Source organism: Myotis davidii, unplaced genomic scaffold (genome assembly GCF_000327345.1).
Source record: "Myotis davidii unplaced genomic scaffold, ASM32734v1 scaffold339, whole genome shotgun sequence".
Lineage (NCBI taxonomy): Eukaryota > Metazoa > Chordata > Mammalia > Chiroptera > Vespertilionidae > Myotis > Myotis davidii.
Window position 1 is genome coordinate 621,650 of NW_006290778.1, and position 17,884 is coordinate 639,533.

Here is a 17,884-nt window from a genome sequence, read left to right on the forward strand (position 1 = left end):
ACATGTTAAGTATTCATGAGAACAGTAATCATAATTTGTTTCATGATCTTTACCTGTTGTGTTTGTTTTGCTTCAAAGTACTTTGCAAACATCCTTAAAATAAAAATGTAAAATTTTTGTAATGTCAGAGATGGGGAAAAATAAGTTTGATCCCTGGACCTGGTCAGGATGTGTGCAGAAGGCAACCAGTTGATGTGTCTCTCTCACACTGATGTTTCTCTCTCTGTGTCTCTCCCCCTCCTTTCCACTCTCTCTAAAAAAATCAATGGAAAAATATCCTCAGGTGAGGATTAACAACAACAACAAAAAATTAAAGAATTACAACTTATATATTATGAAAAATAACTTAATTCTAGGTATTTACAAGATAATGTTACTATTTATACAATTATTTTTTGTTTAACATCTCCACTGAACCTAATTTGCCAAATTTGCTTTCAATGGATTGTTCTGTAGTTGTTTTTTAAATATTTCATACCATAATGAATGCAAAGTCCATTAAAATAAACACTGATTTCTCTTACTAACCTGTTGATAACTTCTTTTTTATGCATACCAGTCTTTGTAACCTTTCTTTAAAATAAAATTTTAAGTGCACCAAAAAAGCTCAAAAACCAAACAACAACATAACTTAACATAGGTACGGCATTTGTATTCTGAGGTCGGAACGTGTTTTTGCATGTACCATAATTCATTTTCACTTGGTCTTCGCAGTGACCAAGTAAACACCACCATGCGTGGAGTTTAGTTTCTTCTTTTGACTTATTTTTTTTTTACTTAGAATAAATTCCCAAGAATGACATTATTGGTTCCAAATTGTATAATTCATTAATTATCTTATGTGACTTTCTAACTGATCATGTGATAGGCTTCTTTAACGTGAATCAGGAGCACTTTGGTGGCTTTCTGTGTTCATCTGCGTTATTATGAAAGTGGAATTCTTCTGGGAAGGCTCTGGGGAACGTGTCAGTGAGGTGAGCAGGCTACATAGACATCTCTGAGAATCCCTCTAGAAGCGATGACACGGCACTTCCTGCCTCGCAGGGTGGATTTTGAGGAGTGGCGAGCCCGCTCCTGACCTGGGTTTCCAGTCCTTCTTCTACCTTCGTTTCCCTGAAGGCCGTCTCACCCTGCAGCTGCCACTGTGATTTCATTGAGGTGAAGGCAGCTGACTCCTAAGAACTGCCCAGAGCCACTTCCAGGCAGTCAGGGTCACAGGGACACTGACTGGGGACTTCCTGGGGAAGCCAAACAAGGGAGGAGCAGGGGTTGACTGCCTCCTGCACCTCCGAGCAAAGGACATGCACGAATGTGCTGACCCGCAAAGGAGACGGAGGCCACTGTCGCTGTCTCACCGGACCCTGAAATGAGCCAGTGATGAGCCAGTGATGACACAGCAGCCGTTGTATGAAACAGAGCCACTACACACACACACACACACACACACACACACACACACACCCACACACACACACACACACACACACACACACCTGGAGGGAATAAGCCAGAGTGGATTCCAATGGGAACGAAACCAGGATTTTACTCTGTTTTAGTCACGAAGGCAACCTCATCCTCTATCCCACCCCACCTTTACCTTAGGGCAGTGGTTCTCAACCTTCCTAATGCCGCGACCCTTTAATACAATTCCTCATGCTGTGGTGACCCCCAACCATAAAATTATTTTTGCTGCTACTTCATAACTGTAATTTTGCTGCTGTTATGAATCATAATGTAAATATCTGATATGCAGGATGTATTTTCATTGTTACAAATTGAACGTAATTAAAGCATAGTGATTAATCACAAAAACAATATGTAATTATATATGTGTTTTCCGATGGTCTTAGGCAACCCCTGTGAAAGGGTCGTCCGACCCCCAAAGGGGTTGGGACCCACAGGTTGAGAACCGCTGCCTTAGGGCATGATGCTGAGGTGATTTCTGATTTTGGCCGTTATTTCATTATCTACAAAATGATCTGCCTTATCAACAGAAATAACACCTATCTCTTTCTATGACCTAATCCCTCCCGACGATAAACACATGGGGAGCTGTTAGGCTATAGCATGAAATAGCCATACAGTCATAGGATTTTAGAGCTGCAAGGGCCTGGCGCCCAGAAGGAAGGAAGGTCTCCGTGTCCTCACAGGTGGACACCGTCCTGTGTCAGACGCTTCATGGGGTGACCTATTGCCATCCTCACTGTGCTTCCCGAGTTGGTGCTATCGCTGCCCCGCTTTTCAGAAGACAGAACTGTGTGCCAGGGTCTGACAGCCGATTAGTGGCGGGTCTGGGGTTAGACACTTTATTCTTGGCATTCTCGGCCCCCCAGGGTCCTTCCGTGGCTCAGAGCGTGGCCGTGTATAACAGGGTCAGTCAGTGAGTGGCCGTGTTTCAAAATCCCCCTTTCCATTCCCCTGCACCCCCTCTGCCTCTCTCCCTCCCCCCTCATATTTACTCTCACACACACCCAAGGTGCCCGTGACTTCAGTCCCGGGGGAACCGTGACTGGGCAAGGTGCCAAGCCCAGGCCCCAGAAGAAGGGAGAAAGAACAGCGATCCTCTGAACCCTCCGCTCAGTGTGTCTCTGTTTTCCTTTGACAGGAAATCGATGATTGCCTTGTCCAAGCTAAGGACCGGAGTTACGACGCCCTTGTGCACTTCGGGAAGCGAGGCTTGAACGTGGCGGCCACAGCGGCGGTGATGGCTGCCTCCAAGGTACCGTGCTGGGCCCTGACCTCCACGCCGCCTGAGCGTCTCCATCCCTCCAGCCTGCCCTGCTCACACCCCTGCAACCTGCCCGGGACAAGCTGGGGACCAGTCGGTGGTTCCTTATCCTTTTGGGGGGTTCCTTGAAAATCGAATGGAAAAAATGGTAAACCTCGCCCCCAGAAAATGGCTGGCATGCTTGCACACACGACGTACACAATGTTAAGAGCTTTCCTGAGCCCCTGAAGCTCCTCTGAAGGTCCCAGGTCAATACCCTCTCAATTACTTGGAGCTCCGGCCTCCCTCAGAGAAATAGAGGAGGGAAGGGAGGGAGGGAGAGCTTCTCTGCAGCTTCCCAGGGTGCACTGGGAGGGTCCCCTAAACGCAAGCTAGGCAGGCGGAGGCTCCCTGAGTGATGGGCTCCACACTCGGGGCCCAGCAGCCCCAGGAGAGACCCAGGCTCCCAGAGGAAGTTGAGTGGCTCAGACCTGGAGGGCGAGGATACCTGTAACAGCAGCGAGAGGTATCAGGAGGGGGAGGTTTGAAGTAAGCACTGGTCTTGTGGGCTGTTGTGGTGTAAGCTTTACTTCTCTTCCATCCAGCCTGTTCGCAGGTCCTCTGTTTCCTTCTTGGTTTCTTCTCGCATCACTTTCTCCTTGTCGTTGTGTCAGTTCCTCAGCATGTGTTCGGCCCTGAAATTAAATGGGTAGATGTTTACTCTCAGAATAAATGCACCAGATTGTCCTAGTTTTCCTGGTGACTACCCCTCGCCCCAAATCCACGTGTGGGGACGCGAGTTGTACTAGCAGAAGGAAGCTGGTCCTGGGGGGCGATGTGAGGGCTCGTAGGCAGAAGGGAGTGGAGCTGAAAGGGTTCGGGAGAGGGCGATGAGTGCGGATCTTGGTGCTCCGGGGCTTTGAGAGGAAGGTGTGGCGGAGCGTGCTGACAGCCAGCTGGGTCCGCAGAGGGAGCGGGACTTTCTGTGCCCTGGTTCAGAGTGACGCCCATTAGCAACAATTCTGGGAGAAAGACTCAGTACCCGGACTGAGTGTCTGTTTGAAAAGCACCTTCCACCTGAAGTCAGGGAGACCTGCACACACAGGCTGGGAGAGAGAAGAAGACCCAGGAGGGGATGGTTCCCATTTCAGAGGAGTGGCTCCTCCGTAACAGAACTTAGTACTGCTGGTCCCCGGGGGCCTCGCCCAGCTTGGCACAGTAGCTGCTGCCGGGTGATGGCGCCCAGTGAGTATCTTTGGAGGGAACATTCCGCTTTGGTGTCCCAAGGAGATGTATCAGGATTCATAAAGAATTCCAAGATCTTTCTGTTTGTGATGCAACCGTTTTATGCTTTTATTTTTGAGCTGAAAGAAAAGAGAACCCAGAATGACTAAATTTGAATTCATCAGGCCAACTTTACAACATAAAGCTACAGAAGTCTTCCTTCAGCTCTTCTCTCTGTCCCACCTCCTCTGCTTCTGAAGCCCGAAGGGAGATGGGTGACTGCTCCTTACCCAGCTCAGAGCATAAGCGTGGTACATTATCAGGGTGGCTCAGTACGGGCCACCTGTCCACTCCGCCACTGTGTATAAATTCTCTTCTGATGGTGAATTTGTAGGGCCATCCTTTCCCAGATCTGCCTCAACCGGAGCTGCCAGTGTCTCGATGCCGTCTTGGCCAGTCACCGCCGGCCACTCTGACCTGGGGAAGCCCTGAGCCCAGGCCTCCTGCTAGGCACCTGCAGCTAACTAACCTGCAGGACGCGCCAGACAGTCGGAAACTTGTCTCAGGAAACAACTTCTCATAGTTCTTTCCAGATGGACTAACGTGGTGAGGGATGCCTGCTTGGTGCGGAACTGGGCTTCAGAGGAGAAAGTTTTCTGCCTTTGGGAGGCTTTGCCTTTTGTCTCTAAATAGAAATGTCTTGAGAGAAGAAACAGATCTTCTCTTCCAAAAATAATCCCTCTATTTTTGAGACAGTTCACTTTTTATATTTTTGCTAAAAAAAGAAGTAAACTCCAATTTGGCTGAGGGGCCCATCAATGGTTTCCATAGCAACAGTGCATCACTCCAGGCAGGGGTCAAAGGACAGAGACTCATGAAGGGGTCGAATTTAGCTTTCCTGTCCAGACCACCCGGGAAGCGTTATTTTTCATTTTTTAATAGATTCGCAGATGTGCTGAATCTGAATCTCAGGCGGTTGGCTCATACATCTCTATTTTTAACAACTTCCCCAGATGAGTTTTTCAACAGCCGGCTCTGTGTGGGTCACTGCCTGAGGCCCCATCCAGAACCGTAAATGCCCAGGTGACTCGGGTTAAAACGTGAGCCTCTTCAGCATTTCTGGGATGCACACTTTGCTCCTTAGGAGCATTAACCTTGAGAATGAGAAAGCCAAGCTGAACAACCGTTATTCCCCCAGGGGAAGAGTCAGAGCAGTCAGTGGCTGAGCATGGACCGGTGAACCAGGAGGTCAGGTCGATTCTCGGTCAGGGCACATGCCTGGGTTTCGGCTCAAGCCCCAGTAGGGGGCGTGCAGGAGGCAGCTGATCAATGAATCTCTTTCATCACTGATGTTTGTATCTCTCTCTCCCTCTGCCTTCCTCTCTGAAATCAATAAAAACGTATTTTTTAAAAAGACACCCTGCCTAAGTCACCCATGGCTAGGATGGCCACGTAATTTAATGTCCAAACTAGGACACGTCTGAGAGTGGAAGGGGTGCTGTGAGAATGATGCTGGACAGCAGGTTTAACTCGGCCTGTCCCAAGCAAATGGGGTTGGTGGTCACCCGGCTCATGGTTCCATTTCACATCTCCTCGACCCTGCCTGTCTCTTGCCAGAAAGCACTCTCAACTCACAAATCAGTTCTCACTCTCAATACCAACTGTGTTTAGCCACACGGATGCAGGAGAGAGTGGGAGGTGAGCGGACGACTCTTCGTTTGAAGGGATTAAAAGGAGGCTGGGACCAGTGACTGGGTGAGGGTCACCCCTCCCTTAACTTCTGCTCTTTTTTGCATCCTTTGATGGCTCCCTCCGAGGAGGTAAACTGCCCTGCTTACCTGGAAAAATAAAGGGCTTCGGGCTATACTCCCAATTAAATTTTTCCCCCCTTATAACTTTGAGCCCTGAACCCTTCCACTAAAAAAAATAAATGAATGTTTGCAGGGTTTTTGTTTGCATCACCGTGAAGTGTGAAGAAGTTTTTTAAAAACCATATCATTGTACAAATCTAAGTTGTTATTATTGTTAAGGTTACATTAGAACTGGAAATGCTAAAACAAACAAAAAATGACACACGGGAAATTTCTCCCCAGGCCTATGATCCCTCATCCCACCCCAAGTTTTCCCTCGGAGGAACCCCTGTCCCTGGAAGTGTTGTACCTTTTCTGTGTCCTCCCTGGGGACACCCTTCTCCAGCACCTTCAAAGCGTCCCGTCTCTGACTGCTTCCGTCCTGGACATCGGCTGTTTCCTAGCCTGTAATTACACCCCCAGGGAAATGGAGCCCCAGGTCTCTTGGAGACCAGACTTGGAAATCTCTCTCCCTTTTTAAAAATAATGCTCTGGAAATCCATTTATTAAGCAAAACACATTCTCTCACAAACAACCATAGTGAGACCCATTGATCAAGACCAGGAGGTTTCCAGGCCCCCTTGTCCCCCTTGAAACTTGAACCACAGCTGAGGTCTCTTCCACCTGCCCAAGTCTCCGGCCTGGTAAACCGACCTTGCTTTCCACTTGTCTCAGAACTTGAAAAATAAGGCTTCGTTCCTGCCCCTGGGGATCCCCTCTCCAGAGCAGTTGCATTGGTACCAATCCCGTTATTTTTATTTATTTTAAAACTAGAGGCCCGGTGCACAAAAATTTGTGCACTCAGCGGGGGTCCCTCAGCCGGGCCTGTGCCCTCTCATAGTCTGGGACCCCTTGGGGGATGACCACCTGCTGGCTTAGGCCCGCTCCCCGGGGGATTAGGCCTAAGCTGGCAGTCTAGATGGAGAGGGAAACATCAATGAGAGAGAAACATCGACCAGCTGCCTCCTGCACGCCCCCTACTGGGGATGCGCCAGCAACCAAGGTACATGCCCTTGGCCAGAATCAAACCTGGGACCCTTCAGGCCGCAGGCCGACGTTCTATCCACTGAGCCAAACCGGTCAGGGCCCAATCCCGTATTAAAGTCATGTGTTGAAGGCCGAGGCTCTAAGTCAAGCGGGCATTCTGGGAATCAGGGGTTCTTCTTCCCCAGAGTGTGTGAGGGTTCCCCCCAGAATCAAATACTTCCCGTTGGGTTGCCAGCTTCTGGAGGTGAGGGGCCCTGGATCCTTTTCCTTTTTTCTTGCTTAGAAAACAAAACCAAAAACCAAACAGTGCCCACTGTTTAGTGTTGTACTGCATAGCTGCTGGTTAAACCTCAATGATTGATTTGAAGAATAAACCTTTTTTATTTCTCCCATCCTGCTCTGTTCAATGTGGTGACCACTTGCCACCTCTGACTGTTTACATTCAAATTACTTATAATTAAGTAAGCTTAAAATCCAGCTCCTCAGTCCTCAGACGCCATTTCGTGTCCTCAGCAGGCGCCATGGCTGGGGCTGGCACAGATGTGGATCTTTTCACCCCCGCAGTTGGCTGTCCTGGCAGCACTGCTCCACGCCCTCTGTTAAGCCTCTGGGTTCTCTTTGCCGCGCCTTCACCCCTCCGCCTGCAGTGCTCTGTCCTGACAAGGACCCCCGCTTATCCACTCAGCACCTTGGGGCTCTGTGTATGAGGTTCACTGGGAAAATAGGAGCTGGAAACTCAGCCTAAAGCTTCCCCTGTGGTGTAGCTTTCATTTCTTCCTCCTCTCCCTGGTCTGGTCCTGCTCTCTTCAACACTATGACCGTGGCCTCCACGGCTCTGACTTCCCATCCAGCTCAGGCACTTTGCCTGCAGTAAGGCCAGCAGCCACCAGGGGGTAGCCGAGTCTTGGTTGTAGCCCGAGCATCAGAACAACTAGGTCCACGGAGAAGTGTTTTCTCACTCATTGTTCTATTCCTCCTCAATTTTGTTTTAAACATACAACAAATTCTACAAAACACTCAGTTCACAAATCAGTTATCACTCTAAGAGAACTAAGAAAAGAGACCTCAGAATTACTCAGCACAAAGGGTTAAACATTTAAAAAAACGCTCTCCCTCGTATCCATCACTGCTTTGGCTAAACCTCTTGTTTGAATAAAACGCTGCTGTAACTTTATTTTTGGAACCAGAAGCTCGTTCTGGGAAGGTCGTGAGCGCAGTGATTGGGGCTCTGGCCGGGCGGACTCACTTGCCCTGGCCCTGGCTTTCTTCCTACAGAACCACCTGCGTGTGCAGATCACCAGAGGGCGGGCGTCGCTTTTTCTTTTACAAAGCCTCCCTCGTGCTTAGAAGGTATTTTCAAGGAAGAAGAGAAGACGGCCGTCCCCGCCAGGTCCCCGGGTCTCACTGCTGTGGCTTCACACCCTCTAGTGACCAAGGATGACAGGAAGCCTCGCGCTTGTCCCTTCACCCCCGAGGGCCGTGTCCAGCCCCTGGCTAGCTCCCATCGAGTTAGCTGCCTTCTCTTGTAGCTGAGGACTGTGTGCCATAAAGTTAATATTTGGAATTCACCACGGCAACCGGTTTTAAACACCAAAATTATCTAAACTGTCATGGACAACCTGCTGAAAAAGTTTGGAAGTATTCCCTACCCTCTAGTCTCCCACACAAATGAGCTTCCACCCAGCTTAGCTTTCCTAATCACGCTGCAGTGGAACCGGCCAGACCTCACCAGTGCGGTTCCGCCACACTCCCCTTGTCCTTCAGCACCCCACCATTCTGGATCCCTTTCCCTAAATGTTTCTCCTGGGAATGTCACCTCTCCTCACTCCATGCGGCGGGTGGCAGGTGGACTAACACGCACAAAGCCCAGCATCCCAGGCCGCTGAGGAGGGAGGGCTGGAATTCAGACACAGGTGCTGGCCTCACGTCACTTGCCCCTCTCTGTTCCGTGCTGACCCATGGAGATGATATGTAGCCGTGTGCATCGGGTGTCAGAGGAAAGAGAGAAGCCTGGTTGAGCCTCGGAGGTCTAAGAAAGCACTTTTAGGATCACATGTGAGGGGAAGAGCTGTTTTTTGGCTGTGATGATGCGGCAAGTTCTTGGTCACCTTATCCTTCCTGACACTTCTCTCCCTGAGTGTTGGGTAGGATTTCTCCCCGGCTCTCCTCTCCCTCCCAGGGCCACCAGCTGTCACCTGATGCACCTGCTTCCTCCCTTCCCTCTTCTCCTCACCCTCCCTTCTAGCTTGGACTATTGCAGTAGCCACCCACGTGGTCGACTGCTCCTCTCCCTTCCCGTTTGAGGCCTGTGCAGTCAGCCTGCTCCCCCGCCTCCTGTCTTGTCCCTCCTTACCTTTGGTTCTTCCTGGACTGCACTCACAGCACCACTGTGCACTATTTCTGGAATTTTCTCTTCCCTGCTCATGTTGGCTCTTCATCTGCCCCAGTTTCTGCCTGTTTGAAATTCAGTCCACCTTCAAGGTCAGATGCTGCTGCCTCACAAAACCTCCCCTGATTGCAGGTGGAACTGGCCTCTCTTACTCTTGTAGTCATTTATATTCGTGCCTTATCCTCCCCAGTGGGTGTCAGTAAACTTTAAGGAATGAAGGACTGTCATGACCCATAGAGCAATTTTTAGCATTGAGTGGCTTTGGAGATAAGCAGACTGGGGTTAAAAACCCCAGCCCCCCCACTTACTGATGAACCCCTGAGCCTCAGCCTCTTCACCCGAAGAATGGGCATGAGAGTGGTGCCTCCCCAGGACAGCTGAGACGGCGCACATAGACTTCACGGGAGGTAGCACTCACGCCGAGGGATTAATAAAGGTTGCCTGCTACTTCCCTCTGCTCAGGTTGGTTTGCTCTCTGAGGCTGATCATGGTCTTCACTGTTGGACAGAATAAGAGAAATAAGTCAGATGCTGCCATTGGGCAGGTGTTTGCGATTCGGGAGAGTTTCCCACTCTGTGGATCTACTCTAGCCGCTCTTCTCCGTCCCGGTCTGCCCTGCCGGTGCCGTGTCTCCCTGGGCAAGCACTCTCCTGCCCTGGGCTTGGTCCCTCCTGGCTCTGGGCCGGACTTCCCATGCAGTGACCTCTTTCTCCTCCTCAGCCTTGAGGTGAGTGGGTCCCCGGGGGGCAGCTTTCTACACATGAGCACCTGCCCCCTTTCCTCCCCCTCCTGTCCCCTCCCGCCCCAGGAGAGAACGACCCGCAGACCGTGGTTGCTAGGGCAGGAAGGCACCTAGATGCCATCTTCTGTAGCCCGTGCTTCACAGGGGAGGACACGGGGGCAGGATGTCGAGTGGTTTGCCCAAGGTCATACAGCCGAGCTGGGCCAGGGCGAGAATCTCTAGTTCCCAGTCCAGCGTTCCTTGCATCGCTCCAAGCACCCCTGACCCCACTCCCCTCCACACACGCTGGACTGACGGCCCCTGACCATTTTCTACTTAGGTCACACCACCAGGCCCCAAGGACCTGAGCTGAGGGCCTGATCTGCCCTGAGAATTTAGAGTCAGCCACAGCCCTGGATACTTTTCAGGTTGGCTGCCTGCCTTCTGACCATTTTATATCCATTTTATATCAGAAGGCAGTTAAGAAGGTGCATTAATATGCAAAGCCAGCCAGCAAGTGCTGCCAAGGCGGCTCCCTCTTGGCCTCGAGGCGAGGCTGGGGCAACACTTCAGTGCAGGAGGGGGTCCATACCAGGTAAAGGGATGGGGGCCGCATGCACCTGTTACCGTGAGATCCGGTTCTTCAGCCCCGAGGATAACGTGGGCACGTGTGTAAGTCTCACCCCAGCTCCACTTGCACTAACAACCGAGCAAGCTCACCTGGTGGATGCTCTCTCAGTCCTTCCTTCCCTCTCATGTCCCTCCCAGCAGGTGCAGTGCCACCTTTCCCTGCAATGAAGAGCTATGCTGGCCGTTAACCTCCCCCAGGGCCTCCTCTCCCAGGATGAAGCACGGAGCAGGCGAAGCTCCCAGCTGAGACAGTTCACCTCAGTTGGGGGCATCTACCTGCAAGGGCAGGGGTAGCCCCGAAATCCCAGCACCTGGGTGCTGGCCCGCCTCCGGTGACCAGGCCCTGGTCTGGTGTCCAGGGACCTGACTCATCTCTGCGTGTCATTACTCAGCACAGCCCTGCCTCACCTCCCGGCCCTGCTGTTGAGCTCCGCGGCCCTTCTCTCAGCCCCTGTGTCCAGCCTGTTCTAAACCAGCCGCCTCAGCGGTTCATCTCCCACTCAGGGCATTTCCCAGAAGGGAGGCTAGGAAACAGTCTTGCTTGCAGACATCCCTGTGCCCTGCCACAGCCTGAGGGAGGAGGAGAGAGCAGGTGTTGGCGGCTCTCCGGGTGCGCCACACGGTGGGCTACACGGTGCCTCCAAGATGTTCTTATTCTAAAGTCCTGCTTCCTTCACAGCGCTCACTGCTCAGAATCTTCAGCAGGCTCTCATCAGAGCTCACACGTAGGCAGCCCGGTACACGTTTCCCAGGCCTCTCTCATTCCTCACTGGCCTCAGACCCTCTTCTCAGACTGGTCCAGTCCCAGTTTCCCACGTGCTCCTCGGCTTCCCACTCCCGTCTTGGCCATACCACTCACCGGCCACAGTCTCCTTCCCTTTCTGTCTGACCATGCCGTCCTTGCTGTGCTCCAGCTTGCGCTCCTCTACGAGGCCTCCCCTGGGGCGTTTCAACCAACAGTGCGTCTCTCCCTCCCCTGATTTCCGTCACGCAACTGGTCATCTTTGTCATTTGCCAGACTTGTGTGCATTTATGTCCTGATGCCCCAGCTAGACTGTGAGCTCCTTGGGAGTAGGAACCATATCAAGTTTTATTTCATTTTGTTTCTCTGCAGAGATTCACACAGAGCTTTGTAAACATCACTGTTTCCTGCAAATAAATGAGTGAGTGAGTGAATGAATGAGTGAGTGAATAAATTAGTGAATGAATGAGTGAGTGAATGAATGAATGAGTGAGAGAGTGAATGAACGAGTGAGTGAATGAATGAATGAGTGAGTGAGCGAATGGAGAAATGTGTCAGTGTAGGAGGCGAGGGTACCATGGCCGAATGGAGGAATGTGTCAGTGTAGGAGGCGAGGGTACCATGGCTCCCTCCAGTCCCGTTTTGTAGGCTTGGTGCCCATGGCATTTTTTCTTTTCCCCTTTATCAGGTGGCTCGACTCTTTCATTTTGTCTACTCTTTGGACCTCAGAGAAGGGCAGGTAACCCCGCTGAGAGGTGTGACTAACTCCAGACTGATCCAGTGGGGTAGAGAGGCCAGCAGCCCCCACAACCCACCCACGCATGGTCTGGATCAGAGCCAGGTGCCTCCCGCTGACACCTGTGTGTGTGCGTCTGCCTTAATCCCAGGGCCGGGTCCCACTTCTCCGACCTTCCGGAGCCTCTCACTGCATTAATTGGGTAGCGTCTAACTTACTCATCCGACTTTCTTTTTCTTCTCTCTGATGCCTGGGACGTGAATTCAGTTTGATGATTGCTGCTCTGGTGGGGAGACTGCCTCTCTCTTGTTTGTTAATCCCTGTCATGTCACAGACACGGCGGTCTTCATGCAGCATGTGGTGAGGAGCCCGCCTGGCCCGCTGCGGAGCATGTGGGGCTCTGAGGGAACTGCCAGTGAGGTGGCCGCAGCGGGGTCCCAGACGGAACTACTAACTCTGAATTGCTAGTGGGAAGTGTGGCTGTGCTGGTGGCTCTGCTGTCCATTGCCTGTCGCACTAACACCTCTTGTCTGTACTCTCATTGTTGACAGTTGAGGGGATCAGGCACGCATGAGGTGAGATGGGCTGAAATGTGTGCTCGGCAGCAGAACCCTGACACCCTCCTCCCCGTGGTGCTGTGTCCCTCTGGAAGAGGGGACCCCAATCAGGGGCTTGCAGACAAGCTCAACTGCTGTGTTGAGTCAGGGCTCAGGGGCCAGCCTGCAGGCATTCTGTTGGCGGTGAATTGTTTCACTTGGATTACCAGGTCACAAAGGTCTGGTCTTCTCTGAAACCCCCACCCCCCCCCCATCCCTAAGAAAACATTGAAACATACAGAATTGGCTGTGTGTTGGCTACATAGCTTTCTTACCCTTTACAAACTGGGGGAAGGATTAGAAATTAAAGCTCTCAGATTAATAGAAAATTTAGTGACACACTTTACCTCTTGAAGTTCAATTTTCTAAGAGTGTTACCTAGGAAAAAAGATTAATCAGGAATAGCCCTAGCTGGTTTGGCTCAGTGAATAGAACGTCAGCCTGAAGACCAAAGGGCCCGGGTTCGATTCTGGTCAAGGGCATTTACCTTGGTTGCAGGCTCCTCCCCAGCCCGGGCCCTGTCAGGACTCGAGCAGGAGGCAACCAGTCGATGTGTTTCTCTCACAGTGATGTTTCTTTCTGTCTGTCCCTCTCTCTTCTACTCTCCCTAAAAGTCAATGGAAAAATATCCTCGGGTGAGGATTAACAGCAACAGTAATGGTAACCAGGAATATCATTGCCTTTGCCCCCAAGATACTTCTGTGGAATTTCTGCCGTTCTGGGGAGCACCTCTGGGGGAACCACTGGGCCTCACATGCTGTCCTGCCCAGAAAGCAGCAGGTTGGGCCAGTTAAAGCAAACAGCACGTAAACTGAGGGGAGCCAAGAGCCCAAGAGCCGACAGCACAAGCAGGAGATTTGTTTTACAGGAGGCTGTGACAGGTTCTTCCGGGAGGGGTGCTGAGGACAGTGCTGACTTGTGCTGTGACACCCCCAGGGGCAGGTGCCCAGATGTGCCTGGAGTAGGCTGACCTGAGTTCATTAAGTGGCCCCCAGATGCTTTTCTTAGCTTTTCCTGTGGCTCATATTCTGAATTCAGTGGTGACTGGGGGAAATTTATACAAGACATTTAAAAAACACACACGCATAGCCTCGCTGGCAGGGCTCAGTGGTTGAGGGTCGACCTATGAACCAGGAGGTCACGGTTCGATTCCCGGTCAGGGCACATGCCTGAGTTGTGGGCTCAATCCCAGTGTGGGGCGTGCAGGAGGCAGCCAATCAGTGATTCTCTCCCATCATTGATGTTTCTATCTCTCTCTCCCTCTCCCATCCTCTCTGAAATCAATAAAAATATGTAAACACACACACACACATGCAGGAACTTTTTCACCCTTCCTCAGAGTTACCTTGGGGGTGGGGGGAAGGCAACATGTATTCTAGAGATTTTCAAAGAATTTTATTTTTATTTATTTTCGTAAATATGTTTTTATTGAGCTGAGGCAGGGAGAGAGAGAGAGAGAGAGAGAGAGACATTGATGTGAGAGGGAAACATCGCTTGGCTGCCTCCTGCACACCCCCTGCTGGGGATGGAGTTCTGCCTGGGAATCCAGCCGGCGACCTCTCGCGGCAGGTGCGTGGGACAGTACCCAGCCAGCAGAGCCACACTGGTCAGAAACGCTCCTTTTAGAATTGCAGTCAGATTCAGACGGTGAGCCATGGGGGAGGGTCAGACATTCTGGATCTCAGAATCTTCCAGGTCGGGGGGAATCTTGTTCCGCCCTTTAATTCCCAATGAAACTGCAAGGCTGAGGGGATCCTGTGGTCTTTGCTGAGGTGAGGCGCTCGGGACTGCAGGCCCGTGCATCACAGTTTCTGAAGGTGCCACCTCCTTCTCAGTTGTTTTTGTTTTGTTTTTAAGTAGTTCTTTCTTTTCTTTTTTTTTTTTTTATGGCATTTCTCAGCATCATGCAAGCTCTGTGTTCTCCAAATGGGGTCCTCCAGGTGATCTTGAGAGAGTGCTGTGGGAGTTGTTGAAGGTGAAATCGCAATGACTCCTTAATGGTTAATGCATTCTTGGTACAGAATTCTAAAAGCACAAAAGCGGGCATGCAGTGAGAGGAAGCTCATTCCTGTTCCTGCCCTCCACTGACGTGGCTTCTTTATTTTATTATAGTTTTTTGTTAATCTTCACATGAGGATATTTTTTTCCATTATTATTATTATTATTTTTTTTTTTAGAGAGAATGGAGGGAAGAGAGAGAGACATGGATGTTAGGGATGCATTGATTGATTGCCTCCCGCACCTCCCTTGACAGGGGCGGGGGATCAAACCTGCAATCCAGGTGTGTGCCCTTGACCAGGAATTGCACCCATGACCATTTGGTCTGTGGGCTGATTCCCTAACCATTGAGCACACCAGCCAGGGCTGACACGGCTGTTCTGAAGGAAACCCTGTAACCTTTCAGCAGGCGCTTTCACTAGTCCCTTCATTTGGCCATTAGCACAGTGTAACTTGGATCCCCATCTCCTCAGCAGACAAAACTTCCAAGACCTCATCTGGGATGGACTGAAGTGGCAGCTCTGAGTGGTGACAGCTCCCACCTGCTTCCCATCTTCACCTCCACCCCCACCCCCAGTCCTCCAAGGCCAGGTCAAGTGCAGTCTGCTCTGGACACCTTGCCTCTCAGATGTGTGCCCTGTGTCCTGTGCACCCTGTACACCTCTGGCATCTCTCAGACATTCCTGTGGACAAAGCCCAATTCTCTGTCCAGTGGGGTGCTCTTCAGGGCTGGGACCCTGACGATGCATTGGGGTGGGGGTTTCCTGCCGCCCTGTTTTACCCAGGAGCTTGCTCAGTAAATGGCCATGTGTTCATTCATTCAAGTCCTTGACCCCCTAATGTGTACCGAGTGGATTGGCAGGTGCCAAGGCTGCCATAGTAAATAAACAATCTGGAGGGGAAGGCAAAACAACGAACACGCCAACAGTCGAATACGATTGTGTGGAGCACAGCAAATACACACAGACTGCACTGAGGGCATGAGGGGAGCTGAGCCGGCTAGAGAACGCTCCTCTGAGGAAAGCAACCATTTCGCATTGAATCTAAAGATAATCATCGTAATGTACCGCTAAGGAAGAAAATAGTGCCAATTAAGTTAGGACACTTAGAATGTTTACTTCTCCCTATTAAAAAGACTCTTGGACTTGTATAGACATAGGTTTTCCTGTGTGTCACTTTTGTACATACATTGAAGGGAACATATAAACACCATGTATTGGCTGAGGTCTTCCTAACCTCACGTCTTCGCTTTCAGAGTCTGACTCCTCTGAATCACTTTTCAACTCAGCTGATCCGTACCATTTATGGCCTTGCCGCTGGGCTCGCTGGCCGGCCTGCTGAGGGTGATGCAGGGCCATCAGCTCCCCCGTCTCCGTCTCCGGGAGGGAGTCAGTGCTGCTGCGGATTCCCCTTCTGCCAGCTGGGCTGCTGCCACTTTCTCGATCCTACCAGAAGGTGCCAGTGAAGTGCTTTAGAGTTTAACGACCTGGACTCATTCTTCTCCAAGTGGTTCTAATTGGTTTGCTAATTGAACACGCAGGGGTGTCGGTCAGTCACACCATGGAGAATGACAACCAAGGGCATTTGTGTGCAGGCAAGGACAGCGTTGTCACTGGCAACAGCAATTGTACGACCCACCTCAGGTTCAGGTGAAGACTGTATGTTTTAGGATTGAGGAAGTCAATTTAAAAATCTGAAAAAAGAAAATCATTTCCAAAAAGTCGAGGAGTCAGTGGATGCCGTCATTATTCCAGCGACTTAGTGATGTGGGGGCTCTGGGTGGACGTCTCTGTGCGTCTCCGGATCACAAGGTGGCAGTTGTGCCCACTCAAAGGCAGAAGCAGGGAGCAGGGTCAGGCCTTTCCCCAGTTATCAGGAAGAGGAAAAACCTGCCCCAGAAATCCCTTAGCGGATTCACCTTCCCTCCCCTTGGCCAGGACTGCCTCGCATGGCCATCCATGGCTACAGGGGAGGTTAAGAAAGCTGTTTTTTCTCATCATTTCAAGAATGGGGTTGGGGATGATGTTTGGATGGTCACCTAACAGTGTATCCCACTGTCGTCAGATACATCTGGGGTTCACTGAGTTAATCCAAAACACTGTAGGACTATCAAAGCTTTTAATACGGTAATGTGGCTCATCAAATTACGGAAAATATGCTATTAAGCTTTGCCAAACTTGGGGAATCCAAATTTATTTTCCTAAAATGGAGAACCCAACTTTGCTTAATGCCAGTGAACAACTCTTGCTTGTTCCCAGAATAAGGAAGTGAAGGTTCCCGGGAGCGGAGCTGAAGTGGCCCCACTGGAGGGTTGGGTTTGTGGAGAGTGACTAGAAATGGGGCTTTGAGTGGAGACAGGGCGGGGCTGAGAGGCTTAGAGATTAATGTTGACCATCTCGGCTGCTTTTGACGGGTACAGCTCATTTGTTTTCAAGAGCCTGGTGGCCCTGGTGCTGGGACTTCCTCACAGTCAGGGCTAGGTTGGTACCGAGCTATTATTACCTCCTCCTCTGTCCTAACCTCTGCCACTTCCAGTCTTCATGATGCCGGTGATATTGGAGCCAGGCTGGCTGGCTTCCGGGAGTGGACCGAGGCCTTTGTGAACTGGACGTGGGTGATGCCTGCTGCCGCTGTCCCTCAGGCACTGCTGAGCGTGGCGAGAGCTGGCAGGCCCGCTGATGGTTAGTTCCTGGTCAGCTATTTGGGCTTGGGATCATGAAACCCCTTCTGGTCCTTTGGCCAGAAGTGATCTTTTCTTTCTTTTTTAAATTTCCTCAGCAACTTGTGTGTTTTAGGCACAGTAGCAGTTACCATCACAGGAGGTGACATTTGTTGATGTTGTTGTTAATCCTCACCTGATGACATTTTTCCCATTGATTTTCCGAGAGAGTGGAAGGGATTGGGAAAAACGGAGAGAAACATTGATATGAGAGACACATTCATTGGTTGCCTCTCATGTGTGTCCCGACCGGAGCTGAGGATGGAGCCTGCAACCAAGTTACCTGACCTTAACTAGAATCAAACCCGGGACCCTTCAGTTCACAGGCTGATTCTCTTTAGGGTTCTCTATATAGTGTATCATGTCATCTGCAATTCAGATGCCTTCTATTTCTTTTTCTTTCTTCAGTCCGGGAGCCGACACTCTATGCACTGAGCCAAGTGGGCTAGGGCTCAAACAGTTACTATGCATTGGGCTTTGCCATGGGTTCTTCCATGGACATAATCTCACTTAGTCCTCATGGCCATCCTGCCACGAGAACGCTCTTCTGCAGACGAGAGTAGTGAGGCGTGAGGCAGAGAGCGG

At 50.8% G+C, this 17,884-nt stretch overlaps 1 protein-coding gene across 1 annotated transcript in view; it reads left to right on the top strand.

The window, feature by feature from the left end:
- REEP1 (receptor accessory protein 1) overlaps nucleotides 1-17,884 on the top strand; it is a 46,835-nt gene that overhangs the window by 12,465 nt on the left and 16,486 nt on the right. Inside the window, exon 5 of the mRNA XM_015564100.1 lies at nucleotides 2,606-2,719. Within this exon, the coding sequence (XP_015419586.1) occupies nucleotides 2,606-2,719 (114 nt within the window). The remainder of the gene's footprint in view (nucleotides 1-2,605; nucleotides 2,720-17,884) is intronic.